The sequence below is a fragment of the Anthonomus grandis genome, chromosome 20 (genome assembly GCF_022605725.1).
Source record: "Anthonomus grandis grandis chromosome 20, icAntGran1.3, whole genome shotgun sequence".
Lineage (NCBI taxonomy): Eukaryota > Metazoa > Arthropoda > Insecta > Coleoptera > Curculionidae > Anthonomus > Anthonomus grandis.
The window spans coordinates 5,991,364-6,006,741 of record NC_065565.1 but is presented as its reverse complement, the minus strand read 5'-3'; the positions used below and the strand labels follow the sequence as shown (position 1 = coordinate 6,006,741).

General features: G+C 32.8%; 1 protein-coding gene across 1 annotated transcript in view; it reads left to right on the top strand.

Annotated features, from left to right (window-relative positions):
* LOC126747888 (uncharacterized) overlaps positions 1–12,525 on the top strand; it is a 59,397-nt gene extending 46,872 nt beyond the window's left edge. Inside the window, exons 24-31 of the mRNA XM_050456801.1 lie at positions 42–182; positions 540–749; positions 3,513–3,694; positions 3,755–3,941; positions 6,945–7,036; positions 7,089–7,225; positions 7,279–7,389; positions 11,918–12,525. Of these exons, the coding sequence (XP_050312758.1) occupies positions 42–182; positions 540–749; positions 3,513–3,694; positions 3,755–3,941; positions 6,945–7,036; positions 7,089–7,225; positions 7,279–7,389; positions 11,918–12,021 (1,164 nt within the window). The 3' untranslated portion in view covers positions 12,022–12,525. The remainder of the gene's footprint in view (positions 1–41; positions 183–539; positions 750–3,512; positions 3,695–3,754; positions 3,942–6,944; positions 7,037–7,088; positions 7,226–7,278; positions 7,390–11,917) is intronic.
* The last annotated feature ends 2,853 nt before the right edge of the window (positions 12,526–15,378 follow it).

Here is a 15,378-nt window from a genome sequence, read left to right as displayed (position 1 = left end):
TATTTGTTGACATTAATACACTCCAAATCGTTTTATTTCAGGACAATACCCCAAACGAGGTGCTAGAAGTCGGAGAACCCGAGGGTGGAAACGAGGATCGAGACGTCAAGTCCGAACGTGAGAAAGTGAAGACGTTGGCGAGGGCCAAAAGCCTGAAGAATCCACCGGTGGTGATGGTCCAGGTACGAAACGTCGTTCCTTCAACGTATATTTTATGTAAAGCGTATTTTTTATCATTTTTGTTCTGTCCTCTGGTACCGTAAAGTGGGGTGAGCATGATCAACTTGACAATATTCAACAAATGCTCGTATAGGTATCATCAGCAAACTTTTTGAATCAAAGGACATAGCCCAGGATCAAACGGGTGTCGTCAGCATATAAAAAATTAAAGCCACTTAAGGTTAGCGCGACGTTTTACGCACTGTACTGACCCGACCGGTATATCATAATGTCTACCCAGTTTACGGTACCACCCTATTAAAAGCTCAAGTTAACAGGGTTCTTCCCTTAAAATTAAACAAACAATTCCCAAATTTTAGGACCTACATAAGGAGTATAAGACGAAGCAATCGTGTTGCTCCACGTGTATTAAAGGAGACGAAAATGAGGAAAAGGTGAAGGTGGCGGTCAAATCGTTATCGTTGGCCGTTTACGCCGGAGAAGTGTTCGGACTGTTGGGACATAACGGGGCCGGAAAAACGACAACGATGAAGATCATTACGGCCGAAGAAGCACCGACCAGAGGAAAGGTACTTGAGGTTTTTAGTATTTAGGGGCTAAAAAGCGCAATATGACAAACGTCACTTGTCACTTAAAAGACTGGAAAAGGCGCTTTTAGTTGATGGATCCTGAAAACCTTTTTGCATAAGTAGTTTCTCGTTTTCATAATCCCCATATGATTTGTCAAAGGTCCTGAGAATGCTCTGATAAAGATCGAAACGTTGGGTGTGAATGTCAGATTAATTTTTTAACCCGGTGCTTTCTAAACACTGGAAGCCAAGATATAAACTAACGCACATAATGCAAGTGATAAGGTTTAGTCCAGGCACTCCTGTAATAAAAACTCCCATATCTCAGCCCCTGTTGCACCAATTTTAATAATTTTTTAAATATAGTTAAAGAACACCTTCGAGAAGCCATGACTTAAAAATCACATGATTTTGAACACTAGAACTCACGATATTCACTAATATACATGAGAAGAATGTTACATATTTAGTCCAGGCGCCCCTGTTAAAAAAGTTCCCGTATTTCAGCTTCTGAGGCAAGAATTTCAATGGTTTTTCAAATATAGTTGGACAAGTTTTCATGGATTATTGATTATTAGCACTGAAAGCTTGATATTGATTAATGTACATGACTTTGCTTAGTCCAGGCTCTCGTTTAATAATAACTTCAATTCTGTTGCAAACATTTTATTGTGATTTTTGAAATTTGCGTATAATTTCGGTTCTATTTTACTTAGAAGAGGGAAATTTACATTTTCATAATTGGAATTCATGCGTGTACTTAAAGTCAAAATTTTATTCCGGTGCCTTCGCCATAACGTGATTGATAGCCTATGAAAATCTTGTGTTAAGTTTTTTTTTGAGTTTGTCAAATCCAGTCGTAATTTCGGTTCTGTTGGTCACAGATTAGGGAGATTGACATTTTTATACTAGGTATGCATGCCTGTATGTCATATTAAATTCGTACCCTGGCACCTTCGCCATAACTTGATTTATAGCCTGTCAAACATGACATTTCTTTTTTTTTTGAATAATAAAAAGAGAGTTTTCAAATTTGCTTATAATTTTGGTCCTATTTTACTTGGAGAAGGAGAATTTAAATTTTTGTATTTGGAATTTATGCTAGTATTTCATATTACTATTTTATCCTTGCGCTTTCACCATAACGTGATTGACAGCCAGCGAAAGTCTCAAATTGAATTATTTTCTATTTTGTGAACTTTAATCCTAATTTCGTTTCTATTTATTTTAGACTAAGAAAGTTGACATTTTTGTAATTGGTATGCATGCCTTTACGTCATATTAAATTTGTAGTCCGGTGCCTTCGCCATAATTAAAATGACACCTGGTCAAAGTCGACATTTTCATTTTCTTGATTAATAAAAGGGCGGTTTCCAAATATGCGTATAACTTCATTTCTATTTAACTTACGAGAATGAAATTTACATTTCTGTAATTAGAATTCATGCCAGTACTTATCGTTAAAATTTTATCCTCGTACCTTCACCATAACGTGATTGACAGCTTGTGAAAGTTTTGTATTGAGTTTTCTTATCTACTTTGTCAAACCTAGTCGTAGCGTTCTTTCTATTTATCTCAAACCGGAGAAGTTGACATTTTTATAACTGGAATGCGTGCCCTTACGTCATATTGATTTTGTAACCCGGTGCCTTCACCATAACTTGATTGAAAGTAGACATTTCTATTTTTTTTTAAATAATCAAGAGTGGTTTTTAAATTTGCTCATAATTTCGGTTCTGTTTTACTTAGAAAAAGGAAATTGACAATTGATATTTGAAATTTATGCCAGTACTTTAAATTTGAAATTTTATTCCCGCACCTTCACCATAACGTGAATTGATAGTCTGTAAAAGTTTTGTGTTGAATTTTTGTTTAGGCTTATCGAATTTACTCATAATTTTGTTTCTATTTATGTCAGACTAAGGAAGTTGATATTTTTGTAATTGGTATGCATGCCTTTATGTCATGTTATATTTGTAACCCAGTGGCTTCGCCATAATTTGAATGACAGCTGGTCAAAGTCGACATTTTCATTTTCTTGCATAATAAAAAGGGGGTTGCCAAATATGCGTATAATTTCGGTTCTATTTTACTTAGAAGAACAAGATTTACATTTCTGTAATAAGAATTTATGCAAGTACTTAATATTAAAATTTTATTCCCGTACTTTCACCATAACGTGATTGACAGCTTGTGAAAGTTTTTTATTGAGTTCCTTTTCTACTTTGTCAAACCTGGTCATATTATTCTTTCTATTCATCTCAAACTAGAGAAATTGAAATTTTTATAATTGATATGTATGCCTTTATCTCATATTAATTTTATAACCCGGTACCTTCGCCATAATTTGAATGATAGCTGGTCAAAGTCGACATTTTCATTTTCTTGCATAAAAAAAAGGGGGTTGCCAAATATGCGTATAATTTCGGTTCTATTTAACTTAGAAGAACAAAATTTACATTTCTGTAATTAGAATTCATGCCAGTACTTAATGTTAAAATTTTATCTCAGTGATTTCACCATAACTTGATTGACAGCAGCTCAAAGTTGACATCTCCATTTTATTGAACATTCACGTCAGAGAGTTCTTTTGTACACAAATGCCCCGGGGCAACTCAGCCTATTTGCAGATGACACCACCCTTCAAACACCCCAATCATCGAAAGTCCAAGCCTCGACTCTTATTGACCTTTGAACCCCAGTAGCACCTCCTCCTGTAATAACTTTACTGCATTCTGAGTAATAATCCGGACAAATTTCAAGGTCTTCATTGGAGGTCAAACGATTACATCGAACCTAAACTCAGCGTTCCAATTGCTCGGTTACTGTCCCCAGCACGACGCCTTATGGAAAAACATCACCGTGCGCGAACATTTGGAAACTTACGCAGCGATCCGAGGAGTACCGCATCAAGAGATCGACAAGATCGTCAACGCGTACATAAAGTAAATCAATAATATCGATCTTGATGACGATCTCGATAACGATATCGATAATTTTATTAGTGGCCTACAAATTCAGGAGCACGCGGACAAACAAGTGAAAATGTGCTCGGGAGGTACGAAGAGGAAACTGAGTTTCGCCATGTCCATGGTGGGAAACCCGAAAATCGTCCTGTTGGATGAGCCGAGTACTGGCATGGACCCTAGAAGTAAACGGTTCCTGTGGGACACTATATTGGCCAGTTTTCAGGTAAGAACTTAACAATATTAATATCCTACTAGGCCCTTAGCAAGGTGACTTAAGGTTAATGTAAAGATTTCCGCACTCAACTTGCCCTACCGGTATAGTTTTGGATACCACAACGTGACGCTACAGTATTCAAACGTTCCGTTATATGGTGAAGATTGGATGTTCGTTTTCAAGTACAGGGAGTGATTTATTAAGAGAAATGATGCTGTTTTAACCATATGCATTTAACCATAACCCAGAGGCTAAGGAGAGTGGATAGGTGCACCTAACAAGTCTAAAGAAGAATTATGTAATTAATTCCAGGCAGTTGAGTGCATTTAACCATAAACCAGAAGGTAAAGAAAAACTATTCCAGGAATTTTAATGGGGTTTTTACTTAAAGCTGAGGTGGTTCCTAAGAAATATTTTCATGCATGAAGAATTCTTATAGCTTAAGAACTTTCTGAGCTACAGTCAGATTTACGAGGAGTGGACCTAGGTGAGGCCAAAAATGAAACTTTACATTACATGCCCAGATTCTTTTGAGGATAACTCAAAAACTTATTAACGGATTTTTATGTTTTTTTCATTGAGTTATAGGAGGTTCTTTAAGGATAAATGTGCTGCTAAACACTTAATTTTAGGTGCAAAATTCACTGAGTTACAGCTGTTTAACTTTAGCCATGCCTGATATTATTTCTATCAATACAAGTTTCACTTCTATCCAGGATAACTGGAAAATTATTCCAGGCATTTTAATAAGATTTTCACTTGAAGTTGAAATAATTCCTAAAGAATATTTTCATGTATGAAGAATTTTTATAGCTTAAGAACTTTCTGAGCTACAGTCAGATATACGAGGAGTGGATCTAGGTGAGGCCACTAATGAAATTACATTACATGCTGAGATTCTTTTGAGGATAACTCAAAAAATTATTGACGGATTTTTATTATTTTTTTACTAAATTATAGGGGGTTCCTTAAGGATAAACTTATTGTCAAACATTCAATTTTATATGCAAAATTCACTGAGATACAGCTGTTTTAGTTGAGCCTTGCTTCATATTATTTCTATCAATACAAGTTTCACTTCTATCCAGGATAACTGGAAAATTATTCCAGGCATTTTAATGAGGTTTTTACTTAAAGTTGAGGTGATTCCTAAGGAACATTTTCATATATGAAAAATTCTTGTAGCTCAAGAACTTTCTGAGCTACAGTTAGATTTACGAGGAGTGGACCTAGGTGAGGCCAAAAATGAAACTTTACATTCCATGCCGAGATTCTTTTGAGGATAACTCATAAATTTATTAACGGATTTATAATTTTTTTTACTAAATTATAGGGGGTTCCTTAAGGATAAACTTATTGCCAAACATTCAATTTTAGGTGCAAAATTCACTGAGTTACAGCTGTTTTAGTTGGACCTTGCCTGATATTATTTCTGTCCATACAAGTTTCACTTCTATCCATAGTAACTTAAAAACTATTTCAGCTATTTTAATGAGGTTTTTACACAAAGTTGAGGTGATTCATAAGGAACATTTTCATATATGAAAAATTCTTGTAGCTCATCAACTTTTTGAGCTACAATCAAATTTACGTGGACCTAAGTGAGCCCAAAAATCAAACTTAAGAATGAGATTTAACATATTACATGCTAAGATCCTTTTGAGTATAACTCAAAAAGTTGTTGAGGGATTTTCATGTTTCATTCAGTGAATTACAGGAAACTTCTAAAGGATCAATTCCTTGCCAAAAATTTCTTTCTAGGTGCACAATTCACTGATCTACAGCTGTTTTACTTGAGCCATGCCTGATATTATTTCTATCCATACAAGTTTCACTTCTATCCAAGATAACTGGAAAACTATTCCAGGCATTTTAATGAGGTTTTCACTCATAATTGACATGATTCCCAGGGAACATTTTCATATACAAACAACTCATGTAGCTCAAGAACTTTCTGAGCTACACTCAGATTTTCACATTTCCTTAAGGCACAGTTTTTTTTCATAATTGAGCACTACTTTAATTAGCCAATCTATCTTCCACTGCCTGGAAGGATTATTTAATTAATTCCAGGCAGTTGAGTTAGTTCAACTAACTGCTATATTTAATGCAAAATGAGTATTAACCAACTTATCAAACCCTGTCAAAGGCCTTCGTGAAATCCCAAAACCGGAACCATATACGAGTGACGCGTTAAATATACACGTCAGGCAAACGAGTTCTTCTAATACGTTGCACTCGAGGTCTTAGTTTGTCCGACCAGTATAGTGCGTTAAACATAAAAATAATTTGATTCTTCCAGGCAGTTGAATAATTGGAATTTCTTCATCATGTGAATGATAACTTAAGAAGTTATTGAGGGATTTTCATGTTTTTTTTAGGGAATTATAGAGGGTCTTTCGAAGATGAATTTAATGTAAAAAATTCCGTTTTACGTGCAAAATTCATTGAGTTACAGCTGTTTTACTTGAGTCATGCCTGATTTAATTTCTATCAATACAAGTTTCATTTCTATCCAGGATAACTGGAAATCTATTACAGGCATTTTAATGAGGTTTTCACTCAAAGTTGAGGTGATTCCTAAAGACCATTTTGATATACGAAGAATCTTTATAGCCCCAGAACTTTCTGAGCTACACTCAGATTTACAAGGGATAAACCTGGAGGCCTAAAAATTACATGTCAGTTTCATATTTAACAACTCGTATAAACACACTTTTGAAGATAACTCAAAAACTACTAAGAGTATTTCAATAATTCCTTCAACATAATCTAAAGGCACACCTGACGATGAATTCGAGGCACAAAACATCCGTTTAGCTTAAAAACCCTTTGAGTTACACTCCTTTAAGTTGGACCTTGTTTGGGCAAAAACTTAAACAATTTTGAGTAATATCTCAAGAAGTACTGCAAATATTTTCACAATTCTTACCGCACAATGTACACGGATGTCTAAAGATGGATGTTTTGAGGGTCGAAACCTTGTGCTAATAATAGTTTTTTATAAAACAGGGTTCAAAGGGTGCCATCCTGACCACACACTCCATGGAAGAAGCGGACGCCTTATGTTCAAGGGTCGGCATAACTGTTAAGGGAGAACTGAGGTTTCTATTAACTATTTTCTCGATTCCCACCCTTTAGTTCGATTGTTTTTAGGTGTTTGGGTTCCACTCAACATTTAAAAAACCTCTACGGCGCAGGTTACACCTTAGAAATGAAACTTAAAGTGGGCGAATCGGGTCAAAGTTCGCATTCCGCCGATTTACATCAGGAAGTGAAGGATTTCGTCGCAGGTAATGTAATTATTAACCGAATATTTGGGCAATATATGGTCGTTAATTTACAGGCATATTTCAAGATACCACCCTGGAGGAGTCGTTTGTTGATCGATTAGTCTTTAGTGTGCCTCAACAAAGTGTTCCGTCATTGGCTAATTGCTTTAGACAACTAGAGAAAGGTAACTATAATGTTTATGATTTTTTTTATCAATATTAAGTTGAGGGGGTTCTTAAGGAACATTTTGATGTACGAAGAATTCCTGTGGCTCAAGGACTTTTTGAGTTAGACTCAGATTTATCAGAGGTGTACCTATGAGGCGAGGAAAACAATTACATTTCGAGGATTTGTCGGGTTATGTAGAGACACTTTTGAGGATAACTTAAGAAATGATTGAGGAATTATTATGTTTCTTTAAAAGAATTAAAGCAGGTACCCTGAGGATGAATTTCTTAGTAAAAATGTTCTTTTAGGTGCAAAATTCACTGAGGTACAGCTGTTTCAGTTGCCCTATGTCGGATTTAGACAAATTGCACTTATATCTATGATAACTTGAAAACTATTTCTTGGAGTATCTTAAAAATCAATAATTACAACATTTTTTCGAGTTGAAATTAAGATATTCAATTGCCAATAAGAGACAAATTATTTTATTCCGTCCAGGCTCTCCTGGACTAAGAATTTCAATATCTTGACTTCTAGTCAATGGATTTTAATGATTTTTTTCACAAAATACTTGAAAAGCCATTGTAGTATCTTAGAAATCAATAATTACAGAATTTCAATCACTAAAACTCAAGATATTCAATTTCCAATAAGAGACAAATTATTTTATTTCGTCCAGGCACTCCTGGACTAAGAATTTCAATATCTTGGCTTCTAGTTAACGGATTTTCATCATTTTTTCATAAAATACTTGAAAAGCCCGTGGAGAATCTTAGAAACTAATATTTACAGCATTCCAACCACTAAAAATCAAGATATTTAATTTCCAATATGAGACAAATTATTTCATTTCGTCCAGGCACTCCTAGACTAAGAATTTTAATATTTTGACAAGTAGTGAACGGATTTTAATGATTTTTTCATAAAATACTTGAAAACTCCTTGGAGTATCTCCGAAATTAATAATTACAGCGTTTCAACTACTAGAACCCGACATATTCAATTTCCAATATGAGACAAATTATTTTGTTTCGTCCAGGCACTCCTGGAATAAGAATTTCAATATCTTGACTTCTAGTAAAGGGATTTTAGTGATTTTTTTCATAAAATACTTAAAAACCCCTTGGAGTATCTTAGAAATCAATAATTACCGAATTTCAACCACTAGAACTCAAGATATTCAATTCTTAATAAGAGACAATTTTTTTTATTTCGTCCAGGCACTCCTGGACTAAGAATTTCAATATCTTCACTTCTAATGAACGGATTTTAATGATTTTTTCATAAAATACTTAAAAAGCCCTTGAAGTATCTCAGAATTTGATAATTAAAGAATTTAAACCACTTGAACTCAAGATATTCAATTTCCAATACGAGACAAATTATTTTGTTTCGTCCAGGCACTCTTGGACTAAGAATTTCAATATCTTCACTTCTAGTGAACGGATTTCAATGATTTTTTCATAAAATACTTGAAAAGCCCTTGGAGAATCTTAAAAATTAATAATTACAGCATTTCAACTACTAGAACCCGACATATTTAATTTCCAATATGAGACAAATTATTTTATTTCGTCCAGGCACTCCTGAACTAAGAATTTCAATAACTTGACTTCTAGAGAACGGATTTTAATGATTTTTTCACAAAATACTTGAAAAGCCCTTGGATTATCTCAAAAATTAATAATTACAGCATTTTAACCACTAGAACTCAAGTTATTCAATTTCCAATACGAGACAAAGTATTTCATGTAGAAATAAAAAACTGATCGTGAAACTGAGTCAATTATCTTAAAATATCTCTTTAAACAACCTTAAAAAAATAAATTAATTTAGATAAGCTCTACATTATCTGATTGTCTACTTTGTCAGGCTCTACTATGTAGAGAAGAATCCTCTATTATTTTTCTTTACAATCAGTAACAGATTGACTAAATTAATTTTATTTCATTTACTAAAACCACAGGTTTACAACAACTAGTTCTCCAATATAGACACTTTTAGGTAACACTTAAATAACTTTCAAAATTCGTGTTAAAAATCCGATTTTAGACACTTAATACTACAAATATTTCAAGTGTTTTTGACTTTTTTTGTGTTAAATAAATAAATAAATGACGCTTTTAGGTACAACTGGAGAACTTTCAAAATTCGTGTTAAAAATTCAGACTTTAGACACTTAGATATTTCGAGTGTTTTTGTGTTAAATAAATAAACAAATCATCCTTTTAGGTACAACTGAATAACTTTCAAAATTCGTGTTAAAAAATCCGATTTTAGACACTTAATACTACAAATATTTTGAGTGTTTTTGACTCTTTTTATAATAAATAAATAAATAATTAAATTTCAAAGATTTGTCAGTTTATGTAGAGACACTTTTGAGGATAACTCAAGAAGTTATTGAGGGATTTTATTGTTTTTTTTTTCAGGGAATTATAGCAGGTTCCCTGACGATGAATTTCTTAATAAAGATGTTCTTTTAGGTGCAAAATTCACTGAGGTACAGCACAGCTGTTGAAGTTGCCCTATGTCTGATTTATACAAATCTCAAATCTTTTAGCCACTAGAAATTAAGATATTCCATTGCCAATAAGAGACACATTATTTTATTTCTTGCAGGCACTCCTACACTAAGAATTTCAATATCTTGACTTATAGTAAATGGATTTTAATGATTTTTTTATAAAATACTTGAAAAGTCCTTGAAGTATCTTAGGAATCAATAGTCACATCATTTCAATCACTAGAACTTAAGATAATAAATTTCTAATATGAAACAAATTATTTTATTTCTTCCAGGCACTCCTGGACTAAGAATTCTATTATTTGGACTTCTAGTGAATGGATTTTAATGATGTTTTCATAGAATACTTGAGAACCCCTTGAAGTATCTCAAAAATGAATAACTACGCAATTTGAACCACTAGAACTCAAGATATTCAATTTCCAATAAGAGACAAATTATTTTATTTCGTCCAGGCACTCCTGGAATAAGAATTTTAATATCTTGACTTCTAGTGAACGGATTTTAATGATTTTTTATAAAATACTTGAAAAGCCCTTGAAGTATCTTAAGAAATAATAATTACAGCATTTGAACCACTAGAACTCAAGATATTCAATTTCTAACAAGAGACAAATTATTTTATTTCGTTCAGGCACTCCTGGAATAAGAATTTCAATATCTTGACTTCTAGTACATCGATTTTAATAATTTTTTTACAAAATACTTGAAAAGCCCTTGGAGTATCGCAAAAATTAATAACTACACAATTTGAACTACTAGAACTTAAGATATTCAATTTCTAATAAGAGACAAATTATTTTATATCTTCCAGGCACTCCTGGACTAAGAATTTTAATATCTTCACTTCTAGTGAACGGATTTAAACGATTTTTTCACAAAATACTTAAAAACCCCTTGGAAAATCGTAGAAATTAATAATCATAACATTTCAACTACCAGAACTCAAGATATTCAATTTTTAATATGAGACAAATTATTTTATTTCATCCAGGCACTCCTAGACTAAGAATTTTAATATCTTGACTTCTAGTGAACGCATTTTAATGATTTTTTCATAATATACTTGAAAACCCCTTGGAGTATCTTAGAATTTAATAATTACCGAATTTCAACTACTGGAACTCAAGATATTCAATTCCTAATAAGAGACAAATTATTTCATTTTGTCCAGGCGCTCCTAGACTAAGAATTTCAATATTTTGACAAGTAGTAAACGGATTTTAATGGTTTTTTTATAAAATACTTAAAAACCCCATGGTAAATCGTAGAAATTAATAATCGCAACATTTCAATAACCAGAACTCAAGATATTTAAATTCTAATAAGAGACAAATTATTTCATTTCGTCCAGGTGCTCCTGGACTAAGAATTTCAATCTCTTGACTTCTAGTAAACGGATTTGAATGATTTTTTCATAAAATACTTGAAAAGCCCTTGGAGTATCTTATAAATTGATAATTACAATATTTCAACCATTAGAACTCAAGATATTCAATTTCTAATAAGAGACAAATTATTTTATTTCGTCCAGGCACTCCTGAACCAAGAACTTCAATATCTTGACTTCTAGTGAACGGATTTCAATGATTTTTTCATAAGATACTTAAAAACCCCTTGGAGTATCTTATAAATCAATAATTACAGCAGTTCAATTACTAGAACTTAAGATATTTAATTTCTAATATGACACAAATTATTTTATTACTTCCAGGCACTCCTGGACTAAGAATTTCAATATCTTGACTTCTAGTGAACGGATTTTAATGATTTTTTTAGAAAACACTTACAAAGCCCTTGAAGTATCTCAGAAATTAATAATTACAGAATTCCAACCACTAGAACTTAAGATATTCAATTGCCAATACGAGACAAATAATTTCTTGCAGAAATGAAAAAATGACAACTCAATAACGTTCAAAATTCATGTTAAAAATTCCGATTTAAGGCACTTTTTGGAGTGTAACGTTTATGCTTTTATGATAAATAAATAAATAAATAAATATTTTTTTTTTAGCCAAAGTTGAGCTTAACATCGAGGAGTACAGCTTCAGCCAAACCACCCTGGAACAGGTTTTCCTGAAGTTCGCCCAGTACGACGAGGTGAAGGAAGAACAATAAAGTCCGGAACAGAAGAAATCGATTATTTTTATATTTTTCATTTAGTTAATACGTAGCGTTTTGTACATATTATGACCTTAAACCGTATAATTAATATTGACTTAACAACAAGCGAAAACCTTGACAAATTTAGGTGTAGATTTAGGGTAATAAACGTGCATTTCTTACAAAAAAAAAATTCTACACAGTAAAAGCTTGCTTAGGTTACAATAAACGGGGCAAACAAAGTTCGGAAAACACAGGGTGAATAAATATGGATATTTGCTCTGCAATCGATTTTACAACATATACACCGAGGACAAGAAAAGGCTCCTAAGGCACCCGTGAAGGCAATTGACCAGACGTGTATACAGTCGAGTTTCTTCATAAAGGACCCACAATAATTACGTTTATTTTTTTGGCCTTTATTGTTTAAAGCACTTAAAACATAGGAAAGGAACTGTGTTATTTATTGATTTGTTTACCATTCATCTTATGCTTTTCCAATAAAATTTTAGTACCACATTTTGCGTTTTATTTCATCTGAGAACAGTGAAATTTCTATAATAGAAGTCGAAAGATTGGAATTTTTAGTGCAGGAGTGACTCTAAGTACTCAGAAGCTTCTTCCAGGCATTTGAGGGTGATCTGAGAGTCTTTTTCAAGAATCTGAGGCACTTTGATTGCCTGTAAGAGTCCTCTAAGTACTCAAAAGCTTCTTACAGGAATTTGAGGGTAATCTAAGGGTCTTTTTGAAGAATCTGAGGCACTTTGATTGCCTGTAAGAGTCTTCTAAGTACTCAGAAGCTTCTTCCAGGCATTTGAGGGTAATCTGGAAGTCTTTAAAGTATCTGAGGCACTTTGATTGCTTGCAAGAGTCCTCTAAGTACTCATTACCTTCTAAGCATTTGAGGATAATCATATGTTAATCATCACCAATATCCATCCCTCATAAAACTGTGTGTAACTCAAGAACTACTTTAGGCACAGCAATTCTTCATATATCAAATTGTTCAGTAAGAATTTATGCAATTTTTACTAAAAACCCCATTAAAGTACCTAGAATATTTCTGGAGTTATCTTGAATTGAGTTTCAATTTTGGTGCACAAAATTTTTCCAATTAATCCGATGTCTATCCCTCATAAAAGTGAGTGTAACTCAGGAAATGCTTGAGCTACAGAAATTCTTCATATACCAAATTCTTCAGTAAGAATTTCTGTAACTTTCACTGAAAACCCCATTAAAGTGCCTGGAATATTTCCGGAATTATCTTGATTTGAAGTTCAATTTTGGTGCACACAATTTTTCCAATTAATCCGATGTCCATCCCTCATAAAACTCAGTATAACTTAAGAACCGCTTGAGCTACAGGAATTCTTCGTATATCAAATTGTTCAGTAAGAATTTCTGTAACTTTCACTGAAAACCCCATTGAAGTGCCTGAAATATTTCCGGAATTATCTTGAATTGAAGTTCAATTTTGGTGCACACAATTTACTTTTAAAATTAAGCCCTCATAAAACTGAGTATAACTCAAGAAGCGCTTGAGCTACAAGAATTCTTCATATATCAAATTGTACTTTGAATACTGTACATAATTGTACCATTTTTTAAATTTTAAAAGAACATCTGTAACTATTAACTGTAATTAACTGAATAAATTCGTCTATTTCTTCTTTAAACAACTGAAATGCCTCTAAGAAATTATTGATTTCTTACCTGCACAATATTTCTTCTTCTTCCTCTTTCTAAGGACGTCAAAAGCCTGAAAAAAATTAAGGAATCACAAATAAATAAAACATCGTAATTTAACAGTGACAATTTATTAAATGCTTGACGACAAAGACCGGCACACTTTCCTGTTCCTGAAGTCTTTCCAGACTTCACTAAAGCCTTCGACAAGATCGATTTAGCTCAAGACTGTTTTTAATTATTTGGCAAGAATTGCTCTTTTTGAAATTAAAACCGTTTTAAGCATAGTCCCACTATTTCTTAAGATATCCTCAAGGAAAGTTGGAATTTGTTCATGAAAGTTGCGTAAAAAAGTACCCCAACTAAAACATCCCTAGCTAACTTAAATTTTAACTTACAAAGACGTTTTTACCCTCAAATCGATCCTCAGGAATCCTACAATAATGCTGTGAAAGAACTATGAAAATATCTTAAGCGGTTTCAAAGTTATGACCAAAAATGTCGGCTAATAAATAAAAATCTTGGTTTTAAAAACTGCGAATTGGTGGCCCTAGGACCTTGATGGACAAAAGTGCCTCTAATTCAAAAAGTTTTTGAGTTACAAGAATCGTTTCCATATCAAATTATTTGGAAAGAAATTCCCTTTCTTATGATAAAAACTTTTTAATAAAATTCCCATTACTTTTTGAAATATTCTCAAGCAAAGTTCGAATTTGTTAATAAAAGTAGCAAAAAAAACCACCCCAACCAAAACATCCCTAGCTACCTCAATTTTAAACCCACAAAGACGTTTTTACCCTCAAATCCATCCTCAGGAATCTTACAATAAAGTGTAAAAGAATTATGAAAATATCTTAAGTAGTTTCCAAGTTATGACCAAAAATGTTGGCTAATAAATAAAAATCTTGGTTTTAAAAACTGCGAATTGGTGGCCCTGGGACCTTGATGGACAAAATTGCCTCTAACTCAAAAAGTTTTTGAGTTACAAGAATCGTTCTCATATCAAATTATTTGGCAAGAAATTCTCTTTCTTATGTTAAAAACCTTTTAAGAATATTCGTATTAATTTTTGAAATATTCTCAAGCAAACTTAAAATTTGTTAATAAAAGTAGCAAAAAAAACCACCCCAACCAAAACATCCCTAGCTACCTCAATTTTTAACCCACAAAGACGTTTTTGCCCTCAAATCCATCCTCAGGAATTTCACTATAACGATGTAAAACAATTATGAAAATATCTTAAGTGGTTCCCAAGTTATGACCAAAAATGTCGGCTAATTGTGTTTCTTTAGTTCTCAAGTAGATTTTCATGCCTAAAAATAAATTTCTGGACTCTTGTAACACATATCATTCTTCCACTACACATTTTCAAATTATACCGTCCTATTCATTAAAATATCTTACTCAAAAATAAGAGAATTTTAATTTTTCCTCGTGTCCATTGCATTTTATTCCTCCATTAGTGCCCGAATCACTTAAGTATTCGAGTTGTATTTACGGTCAATTCAAGGCCACTCCTACAATCTAAATATTTAAGACGTTTCGGCTTACATCAGGCCATCCTCAAACCGCTACACGTTTAAAAAAATGGATATTTCATTTATAAATTAAAAAGAGACTCTCTACTATTTTTTTTTTAATTATATGTTTAAGTTTTAATAATTAACCATTTTTTGTTTCATAAAA